Source organism: Drepanopeziza brunnea (assembly GCF_022702325.1).
Source record: "Drepanopeziza brunnea f. sp. 'multigermtubi' strain 214-2 chromosome Unknown ctg2, whole genome shotgun sequence".
NCBI lineage: Eukaryota > Fungi > Ascomycota > Leotiomycetes > Helotiales > Drepanopezizaceae > Drepanopeziza > Drepanopeziza brunnea.
Window position 1 is genome coordinate 2768144 of NW_027094065.1, and position 17586 is coordinate 2785729.

The 17586-nt window shown below is 51.9% G+C and overlaps 6 protein-coding genes across 6 annotated transcripts; 2 read left to right on the forward strand and 4 right to left on the reverse strand.

Moving 5' to 3' along the window:
* Nucleotides 1-1448: 1448 nt before the first annotated feature.
* On the forward strand, nt 1449-3964 carry L3040_001863 (uncharacterized protein; the record flags this gene model as incomplete). Its single annotated transcript, XM_007289569.1, has 3 exons — nt 1449-1484; nt 1543-1709; nt 1765-3964. 3 exons carry the CDS (start codon nt 1449-1451, stop codon nt 3962-3964), a joined length of 2403 nt encoding a protein of 800 aa, XP_007289631.1.
* A 762-nt stretch (nt 3965-4726) lies between these two features.
* On the forward strand, nt 4727-6775 carry L3040_001864 (uncharacterized protein; the record flags this gene model as incomplete). Its single annotated transcript, XM_066156922.1, has 3 exons — nt 4727-5141; nt 5190-5546; nt 5601-6775. The coding sequence occupies 3 exons, from the start codon at nt 4727-4729 to the stop codon at nt 6773-6775; spliced, it is 1947 nt and encodes a 648-aa protein (XP_066012926.1).
* Nucleotides 6776-7173: 398 nt separating this feature from the next.
* On the reverse strand, nt 7174-8536 carry L3040_001865 (uncharacterized protein; the record flags this gene model as incomplete). The annotated part of the gene is made up of 2 exons (XM_007289567.1): nt 7174-8196; nt 8282-8536. The coding sequence occupies 2 exons, from the start codon at nt 8534-8536 to the stop codon at nt 7174-7176; spliced, it is 1278 nt and encodes a 425-aa protein (XP_007289629.1).
* A 688-nt stretch (nt 8537-9224) lies between these two features.
* Nucleotides 9225-11624, reverse strand: L3040_001866 (uncharacterized protein; the record flags this gene model as incomplete). Its single annotated transcript, XM_007289566.1, has 1 exon — nt 9225-11624. The coding sequence occupies one exon, from the start codon at nt 11622-11624 to the stop codon at nt 9225-9227; it is 2400 nt and encodes a 799-aa protein (XP_007289628.1).
* A 30-nt stretch (nt 11625-11654) lies between these two features.
* On the reverse strand, nt 11655-12297 carry L3040_001867 (uncharacterized protein; the record flags this gene model as incomplete). The annotated part of the gene is made up of 4 exons (XM_066156923.1): nt 11655-11658; nt 11746-11782; nt 12010-12173; nt 12260-12297. The coding sequence occupies 4 exons, from the start codon at nt 12295-12297 to the stop codon at nt 11655-11657; spliced, it is 243 nt and encodes an 80-aa protein (XP_066012927.1).
* Nucleotides 12298-13634: 1337 nt separating this feature from the next.
* L3040_001868 (uncharacterized protein) lies at nt 13635-17005 on the reverse strand (the record flags this gene model as incomplete). The annotated part of the gene is made up of 2 exons (XM_007289565.1): nt 13635-13793; nt 13850-17005. 2 exons carry the CDS (start codon nt 17003-17005, stop codon nt 13635-13637), a joined length of 3315 nt encoding a protein of 1104 aa, XP_007289627.1.
* Nucleotides 17006-17586: the final 581 nt, after the last annotated feature.

Genomic DNA, 17586 nt, shown 5'->3' on the forward strand with positions numbered 1-17586 from the left:
TTCTGTTGCTCGCGGATGGCGTCCGCCAGGGTCCTACTTCGAAGTAGGCTGATGAGAGGGTGTTTGTTTGAGCATCCTCACCTCACCTCACCTCACCCCACTCCATACGAAGCAGGCGACGATGCGATGCGATGCGATGCGATGCGACGCCCTCCACACTGCCATTCGGACTTCTCTTACCGGACGTCAGCCACTGCGAGAGGGCGAGGTGCAGCAGCACCCGTTTGTTGTTGTTGGATTTTTGGGAGATGTGGATGGATGGGTGGAAGTGCCATTATGACTGGCCATGCTGGGCTACGCTGCTGGGATATGTGGGCGAGGGTAGGACTGACTGGGAGAAAGCGAACAGCGGAATCGGGGTTCGTTTGACGGAGATGGACATTTGCTTCTGCTTGCTATGTAGACGGAAGGTAATCCAAGGTTTACCTTGCGCGTGCATGGTCCTGTGATGTATAGCAGATGCAATGAAAGGTCCTCTCTGTCTGTCATTTAATGTACTGAAAAGCCAGGGAGTAGGTGGTAGGTAGGTGATGTGGGAGTGCTTGTCTTTTTGGGACAATTTTTGTTGGGGGAGAATGATGCTTGCTTGAGTTGACGATATAGCACCGGATGAAAGGGGAAACGCGGATCGACGGGAAGGCATCACGGTGTCTCGGGGGATTTTCTTTTGGAGCCGATGCGATGGAGGTCGAGGTGAATGTATCAATCAATGTATCAATCGATGTATCAATCAATCAATCAGGTGAGTGAGAGAGAGTCCTGGAGCCAGTCACTACGTGATGGCGCCTTCTTTCCTCTATAGTCACGCCCCTTCTTTCCTTCCTTCCTTCCATATTCGACCATCGACCATCGAACACCAACCTCTTCCCCCCAAGCCCAAGGCCCTTTCTTTCTCCTGTGCTTACTCACCTACCTACATCACTATCACTATCACTACTCTACTCACCTTGCCTTCCTTCTATCCTTCTATCCCTCTATCCTTCTATCCTTCCTCGCCTTCCTCGCCCTCCTTACCTTCCTTCTACCACATCGTCATCAGACGCGCATCTCGGGTTGGGTCAGGCCTAGGCTCGAAGTCGTGTCACTGGGTCACTGTCGATTCTCTGGATCGTTGTCGTTGTCGATTTACACCGTGTCAAACCAAACCACCTTGAAACGACCTTTGGCCAGGAAATTTGGTGGCATGACGGAAGAAGAATCGGTCTCTCGAGAAGAATCCGTAAGCAGATAATATCCACGGCTAATTGCGAGAGTCGATGACTTCGAAGGGTATTAAACAGCATACTGACGAATGTGAATGCAGCTACCCACTTCTAGACTCTCGTCTTCGGGAGCCTACATCGACCCAGGTCACTCAGAGCGCACACCTGGAAAATCCGCGAGACTCTGCGACTTTCTCTTCTCTGCACCTCGGAGACCACACTCGCATCGCAGAGATCTAGCCCGGCATGCCATATGACACTTCACCGTGGCCGGCCAAGGACGTGAGGATCCTGTCCCGGACTTGGAAAGTAGGGTATGCATTCGCTGACCACATAGTAGATCGTCTACACCACGATTGTCGGCTCGGTCATGATCGCGGCATTCCTCGAATGGTTTCTCTGGTTGGCGGCATTCATGTACTGCCTGGTGAAGGTATATCAGAAAGCTGAGCACTGGTCAGTGAAAGTCCTAGCCGTGGTCATTGCCATAGCTTTCTCGGCTCTGAGGTATGCAACAACCAAGCCCACGATCTTCGAAGACTGACTCAGTTTTCGCGACTAGATTAATTTTCCTTCCCATCATGGTCGTTACACTTCCTCTCCCGAGACAAATCAACCAGTACTTTCCCACCACGATGGTGTCGTTCTTTCAGTGGTTCGGTTTCTGGTCGTTTGCGGCCTTGTTGACGATACCTTGGCTTTTCTGTGTATACCAGCTGGTCACCCACTCCCTCGGACGGACGAAACGCATAAAAAGAGTTCTGGACGAGCACTCTGCACCGAAGGTGGTCATTGTCATGCCATGCTATAAGGAGGATCCCGACACCCTCGTGACGGCGGTCGACTCGGTTGTGGATTGCGACTACCCACCTTCTTGCATACACGTCTTCCTCTCTTTCGATGGAGACCAGGAGGACGAGCTGTATCTCAACACGATAGAGAAGCTGGGTGTGCCTTTGTCACTTGACTCCTACCCGAAAAGTATCGATGTTACCTATCGAACTGCCCGTATCACGGTTTCTCGCTTCCCTCACGGAGGAAAGAGGCATTGCCAAAAGGCGACGTTCAAGCTCATCGACAGAGTCTACACCGCCTATCTGAAGCGCAACGACAATCTCTTTATTTTGTTCATCGACTCGGACTGTATCTTGGATCGCGTCTGTCTCCAGAACTTTGTATACGACATGGAATTGAGCCCAGGGAATACCAGAGACATGCTGGCGATGACCGGCGTAATCACCGCTACCACCAAAAAGCACAGCCTTATTACGCTTCTTCAGGATATGGAGTATATTCACGGACAACTCTTCGAGCGTACCGTCGAGTCCGGATGTGGAGCCGTCACCTGTCTGCCTGGCGCTTTGACGATGCTGCGATTCTCCGCTTTCCGACGAATGGCAAAATACTACTTTGCAGACAAGGCCGAGCAATGCGAAGATCTCTTCGACTATGGAAAGTGCCATCTTGGGGAGGACCGATGGCTGACCCATCTCTTCATGATCGGTGCAAAGAAGAGATACCAGATCCAAATGTGTACCTCCGCATTCTGCAAGACGGAAGCAGTACAGACCTACACCTCGCTTATCAAGCAGCGCCGAAGATGGTTCCTCGGTTTTATAACCAACGAGGTTTGCATGCTAACTGATATGAGAATCTGGAAGAGGTACCCAATCTTGGCAGTAGTTCGATTCATGCAGAATACCATTCGGACCACCGCTCTCCTATTCTTCATCATGCTGATCTCGATCATTAGTACGTCGCAGAAGGTTCAGAACCTTCCTGTCGGGTTCATTGCTATATCTCTAGGCTTGAACTGGCTGATGATGATTTACTTCGGCGCCAAGTTGAGGCGATTCAAAATCTGGCTGTATCCTCTCATGTTTATCATCAACCCATTCTTCAACTGGTACTACATGGTGTACGGAATATTTACTGCTGGCCAGAGGACATGGGGTGGCCCCAGAGCAGACGCTGGAGCAGCCGATTCGTCAACCAGTCCTCAGGAAGTCATTGAGAAGGCGGCAGCTGAAGGCGACGACCTCAACGTCGTCCCAGAAACTTTCAAGCCCGCGGCTGAAGCCCAGAAGGACCTGCCGCTTCAGCCCTCTCATCGCGTCGAAGGTCGCTTCACGGCCCCAGAGAGACTTCCAGGAGGCTGGTACCATCAGACGAACGATTCCCTGGTCAGCATGGCACCGGGGGGATTTGGTGCTGCAGGCAATAGACCCAATCTTCATCCGAGGGATTCTTTCGGAAGTGAAATTTCGGCTGGAACTAGTACCGACTCTGTTTACATGCCTCGACGGGTGGAAAGCATCATGGGAGAAGAGGACAGGAAGAAGTATGCCATGGCCCAAGCAAATCAGAAGCTCGCGGGTGGTGCATACTTTATGACTGGTGCTGGCTCTCCATCTGGGCAGGTGTATGAGATGACAGAGGCGGATTTCAAAAGAGGGCGATGGAGGGCTTCTGTCGAGTCTTTGGAATCTTGCCGCGATGGAGCAAACTCGCCAGAGATGGTCCCCCCCCCTTCAGAAGCCGGGCCATCGGCAGCGTTCACTTTTCCGCAAGCGGGATCTGGAGCGCAGAATAGGCGAAGCGGGAGAAGTCCTTTGGCGAGAGTCAGTTTAATCAGAACTGCATCGAATACCGACGGCTCTGATATCGAGCTGGAGGACCAACACCCACAATCGCAAATTCCAAATCGATCCTCCAGCCGGTCACAACGGCCACCAAAATCTGAATCTCGACAACGCCCCTGATAGCCCCCCACCCTCCCTTCGCTCGAGCGAGAACTTTTCTTTTTTCTATAGCATGATTTTGCCGCCCGACTGTGTATATGGCAGGGGATCTTGGGTGGCTATACCCCTCTTGGAGGCATTTTTCTTTTCTTCGAAGATTCAAAGCTGCATAATAGCCTGGCGTATGGAAGGGCCGGCCAGAATGAATATTATCCATTGAGGGTTTGATCATGATTTTGCATGGGGAGCAGATAGAAAGGACGCGGAGAGGAATAAATACCGCGACTTAGTTCGTCTAGATGATGAATAAAGTGAAATCGAGGAAGATCAAGTCCTTCCTGAGCGTAGAACGTAGCCCTATGTGGTTCTCAGCGCAATGATCAATGAGGAAATCCGTATTCTCGACGACTCTGTTATAACTCTGATTTGTTATCCGCAGATCATTTATTGCAACAAGGGATCTGCGGGCTATTGAGTCAGTGAAAAGCTCGGCGGGGTATCCAAAACGCAGGGTCCTCTATTAAAAGTGCTTACTTAATAGGTAATAAAGTCGGACGGGGGGAGGCAAGGGGTAAGCCGTCATCCTTCTTGGTATTTTACCCATCCGTACCAAAACCAAAACCAACAAATACCCTTATCACAACAACAACACAACACACCACAACCGCAGCAGCAACAACAGCAACAACAAGTCGCCACCAGCAGGATATCGGGGCATCGATGGAGCCCTTATGCACCGGTCGGAGAACCATGTGATCCATTCATCCTTATCTACAGCCCATCATGTTCTCAGGGCTCCTAAAACCATCTAGCTCATCCCCTAAACCACCCCGTCGACGGAGCCGCGCCTCGCAGTCCTTGTCCACGCCCACGAGTAGCTCCGACCAGAGCTCGCCAGAACCCGGTCCTGCGAAAGAACCCCCCGCCGAGCGATACATCCGCGTAGAATCCCAGCTGCCCCCGCGACCTCCCGAAGACCCGGATCTGAGGGAACTCAACAACAGCCTGGGTGCCCTCGCGGCCATATTCCCAGACGTGCAGGTCGAGGTCTTTCGGGAGATGCTCTCGAGCTTTGATGAGGAATCCAGGTTGGCCGTCGTAACGGAGATGCTGCTCAAACACAAAATGAAATGGGTGAGGGGGCGGTACAGGGTGTCAGGGAAGGACAAGGCACTGGCGAAGCCCGACACAGCTCCGGGTACAGATACAGCTGCTCATGCCGATGCAGATTCACTTGTTCCCCCAGAAGAGAGGTTCAGGAGTGCAGAGTACAAGAAGGCGGTAAAGACCATTGCATACCATGAGTTCAAAGGGCTGTCCAGGTCTACGATTAATGCTGTACTTGCCGAGTTCAACCATTCTTATACGCTGGCACGACCAACCCTTGTTTCCCTATCCTCAAAATCATGGCGCTTCACCATCTCTTCTCTATTCATGCGACGGAAAACCATGAGTTCTTCTGACGCTGAACAACACCCTCTTGTCATATGGCAATCTTTTGGCCAGGGATGTATAGTCCCCACTCTCAAGACTACTGGGTCCCCGGAACTGGATACGGAGCTTTTTGACACTCTCATAAGACCTCTAACCCAGCGGGCACTGTGTGAGCGGGAAGAGAAAGACCACGCTCTAGCTTTAGAGCTGAACAATATCGAAGCAGAAGACAACGAAGCATTGCATGACTGCGAATGCTGCTTTACTTCTACTACATTCGAAGACCTAACGGCTTGTGATGGCGGTCATTTAATATGCTTCCAGTGTGTGCGACATGCAGTCAACGAGGCAGTATTTGGACAGGGATGGCAGCGCAACATCGACCTCAAAGCTGGGACATTACGTTGTGTAGCGGCCATGTCAGACGCTTGTCCAGGCTGCGTTCCTCCAGAGCTCGTTCGGCGAGCCTTCGACGAAGAGAAGTCTGGCAAAGATGTTATACAGAAACTCGACGAACGTCTTGCCGAAGACAACCTTCTCAAAACCCAACTCCCCTTGATCCGCTGTCCATTCTGCAGCTACGCCGAGGTAGACGAGCTCTACCTCCCGGAACCGCAGCGATCCTGGAGGCTAAAGCGGGTAGTGCCCTCCTCCCTTTATACATTTGTAATTTTGATTTTAGGCGTTGGCATGATACCCTTCCTTTTACCATCCTTTGTTATATTTTCATTCCTCTTTCTCCTGGTCTCTTCGAGGCAGACCTTCGGCGATTTCGCCATGGGTTATTTCAACGCCGCGGTTATCCGGCTCCGGAGAAAACGGCTTGGTCTCAAATTCGTATGCCAGAGCAAAGAATGTGGCCGAGCATCTTGTATCTCCTGCTCGAAAGCTTGGACGGATATACATATCTGTCACGAGTCCTCACTCCTGGCGCTGAGGACACAAGTCGAGCTTGCTATGTCGCTAGCTATCAAACGCACTTGTCCTCGCTGCAATACGTCATTCGTCAAGTCGTCCGGCTGTAACAAACTCACCTGCGTTTGCGGGTACCAGATGTGCTACGTCTGCCGCAAGGATATTGGCAACGGCGAGGGCTACCGCCACTTCTGCGAACACTTCCGGCCGAATGGCGGGAGAGGCTGCACCGAGTGCTCCAAGTGCGATCTGTACCGGTGCGAGGACGATGAGGTGGTCGTCAAAAAGGCCAAAGAGGATGCTGAGAGGCTGTGGATGGACAAAGAGGGGCAAAACTTGGGAAGTGACGATAAAGTTAGGAAGGTGTTGGAGGAGAAGTGGATCAGCGGGAAGGAGGGGGCCTGGTGGGAAATGGAATGGCACATGAGGATGCCGAAGTGGGAGAGCGTTTTTGATGGATTCGTGGAGCGTTTAGTTGAATGATTTTATGTCTTGATGTTGGACGGGTGCACGGGTGGATGGATGGATGGATGGATGGATGGATCGATCGATCGATGGATGGATCGATGGATAGACCGATGGATGGATCGATGGGTTCAGTTGGCATGTGTCCGTCGGGTTTATGGCTGCACTGCACGGTTGGCTAGGTACGGATGATACTGCCTGTTGGGGAGTTTCGGCGTCGGGGAAGAGTGGTCAGTAACATGTAATTCTGGCCACAAAATGTGGGTAAATTGTCTTCTGGTTACTCCAGGTTCTTGGGAAGGAAGGGGTATCTGCTCTATGAAGTATCAAGTCTCAAAGTTGATCCGTCCAGAACGCCGTCGCTCCCTCGCCCCAAACCCCAAACGTAATAAATCGACTCGACAGTGACCAGCATCTCAAGAGACAGGAGTCTTGGCCATGGCCAGCTCCGAACTCTTGCTCCAAGCCCCACTGGGCTCCCTCCTCCACAAGATTAACTTCCCGTCATCGCCCGTACTCCCCAGCAGCTGCCCATCGGCATCAAAATCGACCTTCCAAACTGGAGTCATCGTCTCCAACCTCGACACCTCCTTTGCAACATGCGGCACCTCTCCCTCGCCTATTCGCGCATCCTTCTCCCTCCCGCTCAAGCCCGCCCTGGCCCCTTGCAAGCCCGCCCCGATCCCCGATGGCCGGCTGCCACTCTCCACGCTCCTCTGCTGCACCACCACCACCTTGTCGGGCGCCTTCGCAAAGCTCCTCTGCGTCTTGCCCCCCCTCCCAGGCGTTGTGACTTGGAAGACCCGCACAAAACCATCTTTACACGCCGTAGCGATGATATCGAACCCCCTGACGTTACCCGGCGCCCAGGCCACATCCCTCACTAGCCCCTTATGCCCCTTCAGCTCCGCTGCGAGGTAGAACTCCTTCGTCGTGCTCGACCCCAGACTCACCGAGTGCGAAATCTCCTTTGTGCGCCAGACGCTCGCCCTACCCATGCTTGCCACAACGATGCCCAGCGCATCCCGAGGGACGCCCTGCCGGATGCCGGCGTAGCACGGCTCGAGGTTCGGGTCGAAGGCGACCTTGAAGGCGACCTCCTCGCCGCGGGCCGGCCGCTCGCAGACGGTGACCCGGTCCAGGTCGCTCCAGGCCTCGAGGTTCTCGGGCTCGTCGTTCTCGTAGACGCTCAGCACGGCATGCCGGTCGAGGAGCGCCAGGTACGTGTGCCGCGTCTCCGGGTTGTGCGTGATGGCGAAGGAGAGGTAGGGCGCGCGCGACGGCGACCGCAGCTCGTGCACCGGCTTGTTGCTGTGCGAGTTGAAGCGGCGACCCTTGCCCGGGGGCTGCGTCGCGTCTTCGACCCAGAGCTTATAGCGGCCGTCGGTGCCGATGGATGCTATAAGGTTGGGGTGGATGGTTGGGGGAAGCCATTGGATCTTGACGGGCAGGGGAGGGGTGGTTGTTAGCACTGCCGTCTTACAATTGGAAGGATAGGGAAGTGTTCAGGTGGTCGGGCTTCACCTGTAGAATCTCAGCGGTATGTGCGGCCCATGTATCACACAGGTTCCACGTCCCGTCCTTGTGGCGGTTGTACGCTTTTATCTTGCCATCCGCGGAGCTAGACGCGAAACGGTCGCCGTATACGTTGAAGGCGGTGGCTTGCACCATGTCTTTATGGCCGTGAGGCAGAAGGGTAAAGGCATCTTGATTGTCTTCTATCTTATCGAAGTCGACCTTGGGTAGAGCCGTGTCGTCTTCTGATAATACAGGTGACATTGCAACAGACAATATTGAGTACTGGAACACACAAGGGTCGAATTTGAGATGAAGTCAAGTCGCGGGTGGGGGAGCTTTTGTAGTCCGTGCACGAGGCTACACAAGGCTGGTGATTAGAGGGGCCGTCGGCCTTCTTTTTTGCTCTAATTTCTTAAGATAATGACTTCCTTTTGATATATTTGCAGACCATGCTAGAAACCATAACACAGAATCCGCATTCGAAAGCCTCCAGTGACATATCATTGTGAGTTTTCGCTTGATGGCTACGACGGGTCCGTTATACGAAGCATTCTGAATCTCCTGTTGGCGTGTTTTCAATACCTATATCCTGATCGTAATTCCCTTGCTTGCTCTGCATATTGTGGCGGTCACCTCCTTGCTTAGTTTTGGCCGGCGACAAATTGGCAAGGTTTACACTGCACTTCTATTCCACCTCACGTCACATTATAAGAGATCAGAGAGAGAGAGAGAGAGAGAAAGGGGCGGATAGAGGGGGCTCGGTTCGGAAAATCATGGTAATCGTTGCTGAAAAGCTACTGTACAGAAGAAATAAATCCCCAAAAACTGCCCAGCGAAGCGCAAAATAGAAATAAAAATCCAAAGATCATCCTTTTCCTGACCGCCTTCTCATGAATCATATACGGTACTACTCCTCGCTAAAATTCGTTACTGTCATGCAAAAATCCTTTCAACTCCCAAGCGTGGAGTTCTCAAGAACATGCCTGTCATTATGCGCATCTGTCGTCAAATCGTCATCTAGATTCGCTGAAGAAATAACCTCGTAAGGAGTGGCATGGGCGGTTCCAATGAATGCTAAATCGTCTGGGTATCCTGTCGGTGTGAGGTTCACCGCTGCTGTGAGTCGCGGCTCTATCGCTTCGAATAACATGGGCTGTTTCTCCATGTCAGAGGTGTACTGTGGGTCCGTGTTGTCGTGTTTGGATGCTAATATCGGGGGTTCGATAGCTTCTTTTGTGGGAGGGGTGTCTAGAGTGTGTCTGTCAAGATATCCGGATCCTGTGCTGGAATGTGGTAGGGGAAGAGCTGAGGCATCCATGTCCCCATTTATTGATGCAGTATCTGGGTCCACATAAAGGACTGACGGTTCGACTGTCTCGTCCGCCGTTAGTGCATCCCCATCATTGCCATCGTAGGTGGACGTGAGGCTGGACTCTGGGAGTGGAATTGTGGATGGCGCCCTGTCTCGCCTGTGATTTGCCGGCGGAGATCTGCCTCGACTAAGGTATTCTGGTTCTTCAGCAGTATCGGTGACGGCATATTCGTAAACATCAACCGGTCCTGCCACATCACCTGCTTCTGTATAATGAGGATGGAGCGTCAAAGGGTTCACCAGTCTGTGGCCATTTGCATGGCTCTTCTTCTCGGGATCGTAGCATGCATCTGCCACAATTGGAATTGACCGGCCATGCTCAGAGTGACCCCCACCTGCTTCTGGAATCAACGTGAGCAATATCGAAGCCTGTGATCGACACCTCGGATCATCAGCTAAACAGCGACTGCACAAGTCCAGATAATAGTCCGGAACTTCGGGCGAGAAGCAAGATATATTCAGTGGACGATGGTTCTCCGGCTCGTCGTGCTGCGTGGCCAGGGCATACAGAACCATACCTAACTGATACAGATCCGATTTGACCCCAATATACATCGAGATTCGCTGACTACTCTGGAGGAGCGCAGTTACTTCGGGGGGCTCCCATCCGACTGGGCAACCTCTCCTATTGATGTCGATGATTTTTGCATTATCGTCAGCGTCAATGACGATGTTGGACAGGGTAAAGTCGCCTTGGACGAAGCCAGCCTCGTGAATTTCCGAGAGTCCTTGAACGATCTGTTTCGCCCAACGCTCACGACGCCTCCAGGGAATTCTTCCCTCGCCGTCATAAATCACGTCAATCAAAGCACCCTGCTCAGCAAAACTGACCAGGAGTCCTTTGACAAACTCGCCCCGGTTATCGAGAACAACCCCTCCGAACTGAATAACGCTTTTCGAGCCTGACAGCTGATGCAGAGCATTGATTTCATAGAGGAACTCATCTACAGTGTCAGGACCTGGAATTTCTTTCTTGATGAATACCTGGCCATCAACCTTCACTTTGTAGACGAAGCCCGAGAGATGGGAATCGAAAACAATAGCATCTTCTCGCACCCTCCTGCAGTTGAGGTGGTTGATGGCCTTGACTGGCGGAAATGAGATGACTTCAGAGATGTCCTCGACCACATGAACGTGCAGTCTCTCATTCTCGGTCTGTAACTTCAGATTTGTGACAGTGTCGTAGAACTGGATGTCGGGCAGCGACTCGCGAATCGCCTCGTAAATCCGCGCACTCTTGTCTCTCTGGTAGTGCGTTCGCTGCAGTTCTTCCTCCAAGGACCCCACAGGCGCCTCCCTGTAGTCGAGGGAGATGGTTACACGCCTCCAATGGGTAGGCTGTTCGGCAAAAGTGACAAAGAATTTCTCCCTCTGGGACTTGTCCCTGAAGTGCATACTCAGATTCAGAATCCATCTCTTCTCTAGTTCCTCCAGTATCATCTCATCGAAAGCCTCGGTTGATACTGATTGTGCATCCACACAAGATGGCTCTTTCGAAACCTCCACATATTCTTCGCCCTTCACTTCCAAGTGACTTGCAGGTACAAGTACCATCTGCGAGGACTCCCCCAGCACCGAGTCGATTGTTGCTCCGTTATCGAGGAGCTCGGGTGCACTCAGCCTGTGGGGAGGAGATGCCACCGCCGTGGAGGAGTTCCGGAAAGAAGCATTTCGACGTCGGTCTACCGATAGCGTCCGTCGCCCGTCCGGTTTGGGTTTATCTGGTTCGAGTCGATCTCGAAGCTCTGATTGCTGTCTCTTGAAGGTCCCAGGTCGGGGCAGGCCCGGCACAACCTTCCTCGATAGCCTGCGAGCAAGGCCGGATCGCTGCTGCACATCTTCTGGGGGCGGGGTCAAGGGGGGAGCTGCACTATTGGCATTGGAGCTGTCGTCCTTGCCAAAGAGCTTCCTCCAGGACCACGATGTCCGCTGGTCGTTGGACGGGGTCCTCGCATGAGGCTTCTGCGTTTGTGCCATTGTGCTGGCAGGGAGATCCTGGACGGGAATTCACCTGGTGGATCGTCAGCTTCGGTGCTCTCTCAGCCATAATCACAACCACAACGACCATAGCTGCATCTGAATTGCGGGGAGAGCTCACGGCGACCGTGGGGCTGGTCTCGTCTTGCCACCTGGATCTGTTTGTTGTTTGTTGTTTGTTATGAATCGTGGTGAAGTGAGATGCCGCCGAGTTGGGGCGGTACGAGTAAGGATCATGCAGCTACCCTTCGAATCCTTGGGGGGGCGGGGGCGGTGATAACCGTCAGTTATAAGAGATATATTCGAGAGCAATGGCTCTTTCGGAGTGTTTTCTGGGGTGTATCATTGCATGGCATGGGAAGGCGAATCTTTCAGTAAGGCGGACGTGAGCCAGGGCTGGTCGGAGGGTGGAGAAGTAGGAATATGCACGCCTTGAGGTAGAGCTGGTAGAGCTGGAGCCGAGAGGTTGGGATTCGGGTCGGGTCGCAGAAATGAGGAAAGAAAGTTACAAGCGCAAAGGCAGGCTCAGCCACATAGCCACCTGGAGAACTGTCTTGATTAAGTATGACTGATTAACTGACTGACTGACTTGACTGACTGACTGAATGATTGAATCGACGGGCGGATGGACTGACTGTACAACGCACGCAGAGCCAACAGCTAGCCAAGGCATTTTCGCACTTGTCGCTTCGTCGCCTCACTTTTGCCCTCTCTCTGCTTTTTCGTTGGAAGATTGGGCTGGATTGAGCTGGCTTGGGTTGGGTTGTGTTGGGTTGAGTTGGGTTGGGCTGGCTTGGGAGATCGGTGACACGAGAATCCGAAGAGGGGCGTAGGTGCGCGGGTGTGATAGAGTAACCGGCCTGCAGAGAGCGAATGGAGACGATGCGATGGGCACAAACTACCGGTACTCGACTCCTCGAATCTACAGCCTTGAACAGGTCGGATACGAGGTTGATCGATCGACTCAATTCATGTTCGGTAATCAATTATAACTAAGTGGAAGCCCCCCCCAAAAAATATAGTAGTACATATAAAAGAAAAGAAAGAAAAAAAACCCCGAACTGAGAGAATCCTCGGCTAGCTAGCTAGTTTGTACACATCACAACACTGCAATCTCTCCGCGTGATGAGACCAACGAGACCAACAAGACCTTCATATCCTATCATACATGGTAATCGCTTAGGCCGCCCTTCCCTCGACACCTCCTGATGGGCAAGGGAGGATACTCGAGTACACCGTCATCAGGGTGAGTATACTTCAATATCGGATCCATTTGATGTTTCTCTAGCCTCTCTGCTTCAGCCTCACCTTCCAGCCGCCATTTCACAAGAAATCCTCGATGAAATCACCTTGGAGGTACCTTGTAGGCACGCCATTGATCACAGGTTCAGTCATTGCAAGATCATTAGTTAGACATTCAAGATGCACAAATTCCAGATTTGAAGATATAGTTCCGTCGGGCTTGCTACCTCCTGTATCGCATTAACATTAAGAGCGTTGAAAGAACGCGCTAAATCAGCTTCGGCCCGATGTATGAGCGATATTCGTAGCGTTGGACAACATTAATAATCGGACACCTTTAATGAACAAGCCCCCATGACGGGTGTTGAGGGGAGGGCGGCCCAAGCGATTAGCCTGTCCTGCCCGCGGGTTCTGTCTTCAAAGTACGATAAAGTAGTGGTACGCAACAGTGGTACGGAGAGAGCTGCTCTTTTAGAGCCGTCACGCGAATGCAAGCGAGGGCAGGCTGATACAGTTGGCTTTGCCTAATTTACATTTCTCTACACATGTAGTTCGACGGGCGTCTCATGACAATGGACCTCGATGCAAGAAAGGAGGAGAGAGAAGGAAGAGAATGTCCCGAGGGCCGTCCGTCATTCGAGGCCCCCCGCTCAACGCCGATGCAAACGCCCCTGCCTCCGTCCCCCAGGTTCAAAACGCTCCACTGTACAGTCGCAAACAAGGTTTTACCTTGTTTTCTCTACTTCTTCTACATAGTGAGCTGTTCGATCAATCGTCATCTTCGCTGTCGTCATCTCTGCTCTTCTTTTTTGACAGCTGGTCTTTCCACAGCTTATTGGCTTTCTTGGTATCGAGGTTAGGGAAGACGAGGCCAAAGACGTCCGAGTACCAGCTTGCTGGGTGCCCCTCAATTCCTTCCTTGATGTTCTAGTGATTGGATTGTCAGTATGTCTTCCTAACTTGCAGGTTGCATGCTTGCCTACCTCTGGAAGTTCTAGCCAATCAGACATGTTGTCAGCTGGAAAGATGATCATTTTGGATCCAGCTCGACGCGCAGCTACAGTCTTTTCGCGAAGACCACCAATTCTTAAAACTTTTCCAGTAACAGTCAGTTCACCGGTCATGGCAATAGTCGGATCCAGCGGCTGATTCAAAGCCAACGAAAGCAACGATGTCGCCATTGTGATGCCTGCCGAGGGTCCATCCTTTTGAACAGCACCTTCGGGGCAGTGAAGATGCACCTTTGCCTTGTCGAAGAAGCGGTTATCGGGGAATTGCTTCGCTAATACCGACTTGGAAAAAGAGTATGCGATGGAAGTCGATTCCTTCATGACAGCTTTGAGATTTCCAGTCACCGCAAGTCCAGGGCGAGAATCTCGACTGAGAGCACTTTCCAGGATCGATTCAACGTACAGAGCGGCCCCTCCCATCTGTGTCCACGCAAGACCCATAGCAACCCCTGGCGGAGTTACGTCGTACAATCGATCAGAGGTGAAGACCGGAGGACCAACGTAGTCCTTCAGGTTTTGCCTGTCGATGTTTACGTGCACAGAGTCAGGAACCTTAAGGCTGACCCGAGGGACTTCTGTAGTCTCCTTTTCGACATTCTCCGAAGTCGCCTTGACATCGGTCTCGTCTTTCTTCGACTCCTCTTGGGCTGCCTTTCCTTCCTCGGTTAAAGCCTCATCTTCCGGAAACGCGCTCTCGCCAAGGTCTTGCACGATCTTCAATGCTGACTTGCGGTATACTTTCTCGATCTGCTTCTTGAGATTTCGAACCCCAGACTCCCGACAGTACTTGTTAATAAGTTCTTCGATGGCGTCTTTTCTTAGATTAACGTCGACATCCTTCAATCCAGCAAGCTCTTTGGCAGCTGGTCCCAGGTATCGCTCAGCGATTGCCATCTTCTCATCGGCAACATATCCAGATAATTCGATCATTTCCATTCGGTCAAGCAGCGGTCGTGGGATCGTATCGGTCATGTTAGCTGTGCAAACAAAAAGGACTTTGGACAGGTCAACAGGGACATCCAGGTAGTGGTCCAAGAACGAGTTGTTCTGTTCTGGGTCGAGCAGTTCCAATAAAGCGGATGCGGGGTCGCCTTGGTGGCCTCGCCCGATCTTATCAATCTCATCAATTAAAATCAATGGATTTTCAGACTGGCACTTCTTCAAAGCCTGGATGATTCGTCCAGGTAATGCACCAACGTAGGTCCTTCGATGACCCTTGATCTCCGCAACATCGGTGAGACCTCCCACACTGAATCTGTAGTACTGCCTGTTGAGAGCTCTGGCGATGCTCTTTCCAATACTGGTCTTTCCAACTCCGGGAGGGCCGACAAAACACAAGATCTTGCCTTCCACAGTTCCTCTCAGCTTTCCCACCGCGATGAACTCCAGAATGCGGTCCTTGACGTCCTTCAGACCGTGATGATCCTCGTCCAGAACCGTCATGGCATTGGTTATTCCAAAGTTTTCTGCACTTCGCTGGCCCCAGGGGATCTGAGTCAACCAGTCCAAGTAGTTTCTCGTCACATTAAACTCCGAAGCGGCTGGTTCCAGATGAGCTAGCTTGTTCAGCTCCTCGTCAAAGACTTTCTTGACTGGCTCTGGCATCGCAAGCTTTTGCCCTCTCTCCTTGAATTTCTCAACAAGCTTATCCTTTCCATCAGATTCGATGCCAAGTTCTCTCCGAATGCCCTTCATCTGCTCCATTAACCAGTATTCTCGCTGCCTCTTCTGAATCGATTTCTCGACATCCTTGGTGATCTTGGACTGCAGCTGCGCGTTCATAAGCTCCTTCTTCAGAACAACAAGCGCCTTCTGCAGTCTGTCTTCGACATTCAGAGTCTCCAGCACTTCTTGTAGCTCAGCAACCTCGCCCGCTGATACTGCAGCAGCAAAATCGGCGAGCTTAGCGGGCTCTTGCATCACATTGCCTGCGGACTGGCTCATGGAAAAGCTTGAAATTTGGTCGCGGAAGAGGGAGTTCATTCCCGCTACCTCCTTGAAGACATTGATGATTTCATTTGTAATTGCTCGGATAACAGGGCTTTTCGTATCGTACGGTTCTTCTGCGAGGTTCTCCACCTTGGCCAGGCTGACAGGATATTTCCGCAAGAATGATGTCGGGTCGTAAGCGGCGGGTGTATCATTGGCTTTCTGCTGCACGGCACTCTCCTCAAAACTAGCCACCACATCACCCTTCTTGTCTGGCGATATCTCCTCCTTCGCTGACGTTGGTGGAATGACATCAGGTATCACTGGAGCATCTGGAGGAGTCCCTTCCTTATTCTTAGCCTCCGCGGCCGTGGCCCCATCCGCATTGCTAATAAGTGCCGACATCTTGATCCTTCTATGCGGGTAGAAAACCGCAGTGAGCGCACCTTCGTCGCCATGCACCGGGAATGCACTGGTAATCTGCGCAAAAACCCCCACGTCATGCACTTGATTTATATTCTCGATCACATCCCCGTCCGCATTCTCATCCTTGAAAAGAAATGCCCCAATGTAAGGTTGTCCTCTCTTAATCATCTCCTGTATCGCAGCAACGACATTGGGGTCCCGAACCGTAATCGCCTTATAGAATCCTGGGAACAGAGGTCGTTTCGAGATCGGGAGACACATAACCTGCGGATAGACGTCCGGAACCGTAGCTTTCTGTAAAGCCTTCTCAGCAGAGGGCTTCCGCCCTTTCTTTCCGCCATCTCCGCTCCCCGAGTCACCAGATCCTCCAGATCCAGCACTGCTTGCCTTGCCATCTGCTGCGCCCCCAGTCGAATTACCACCCTGTGAAGTCGGTTCGGGTGCTTTATTTTTCGTCTCGGCTACACTGTCGCCACTGGCTTCCTTTGGCGACTCGATTTTGTCGTTCGTATTTTCCTCTACATTCTCCTTTACTGCGTCCTTCGAAAATTTGGGCTCGTCTTTCCTCCGTGCAGGTAAAGTGGAGAACCTCGAGCTCCCCCATACCGCTTGAGCTGGAAGGGAAGACTGTAAAGACGAGGACGTCACAGCAAGTATCCGAAAACGATAAGATGTAGTATGTAGTCTGCTGGAGAGACTCGAGCTCTGTCTAGCAGCCCCCCGTGCTGTGTTCCGGAGCGCAAGCCGCCATGGTAAATTTTGGCCGTATAGCATAACTTCGAAGGGGCGAGCGAATAAATAATTTTTTTATACACGAGTTTCTTTACAGCGAGGAATAAGTAAAACGGTTGCTGGCTTCCGAGAGTGTATTCAAGATTCGAGTTGCCGCGTAAAGTGCTGAAAGATGTCGGAGGCGGTGGTGGGTAGACATCGAGGCAATGTAGGTACGTCAAATCAAGTCATCATTGTCCGGTCCGGGAACTTTGCCGGCGCTAGCTTTGCGCCACAAATTTCTCCCGCAAACTCGGCCCCTACTTCGTATTTTAACCGATAATCAACAAACACAGATTCACCCCCCTCCCTCGAAGCAAAATTCTCTCCTCTCTTTGATGGATAGGTCGTCTACCATATCTACGCTCAAGTGTATGGACCAGTCCCTTCCGTTTTCTCATCTCAAAGTGTGTTGCATTGTTTAATTGAGCCAACAGATATCAGGTATCTGATACTCGTCGTCTCATCCCTGCTCAATTGTCACGCTTCTGTCAATTACGAGCATCTGTAAGCTTCTGCTAGATTAATCGAATATTGATCTACTAGTGCTATTGTGAGTCTCGCTTGCAAAACAATGCAGCAGT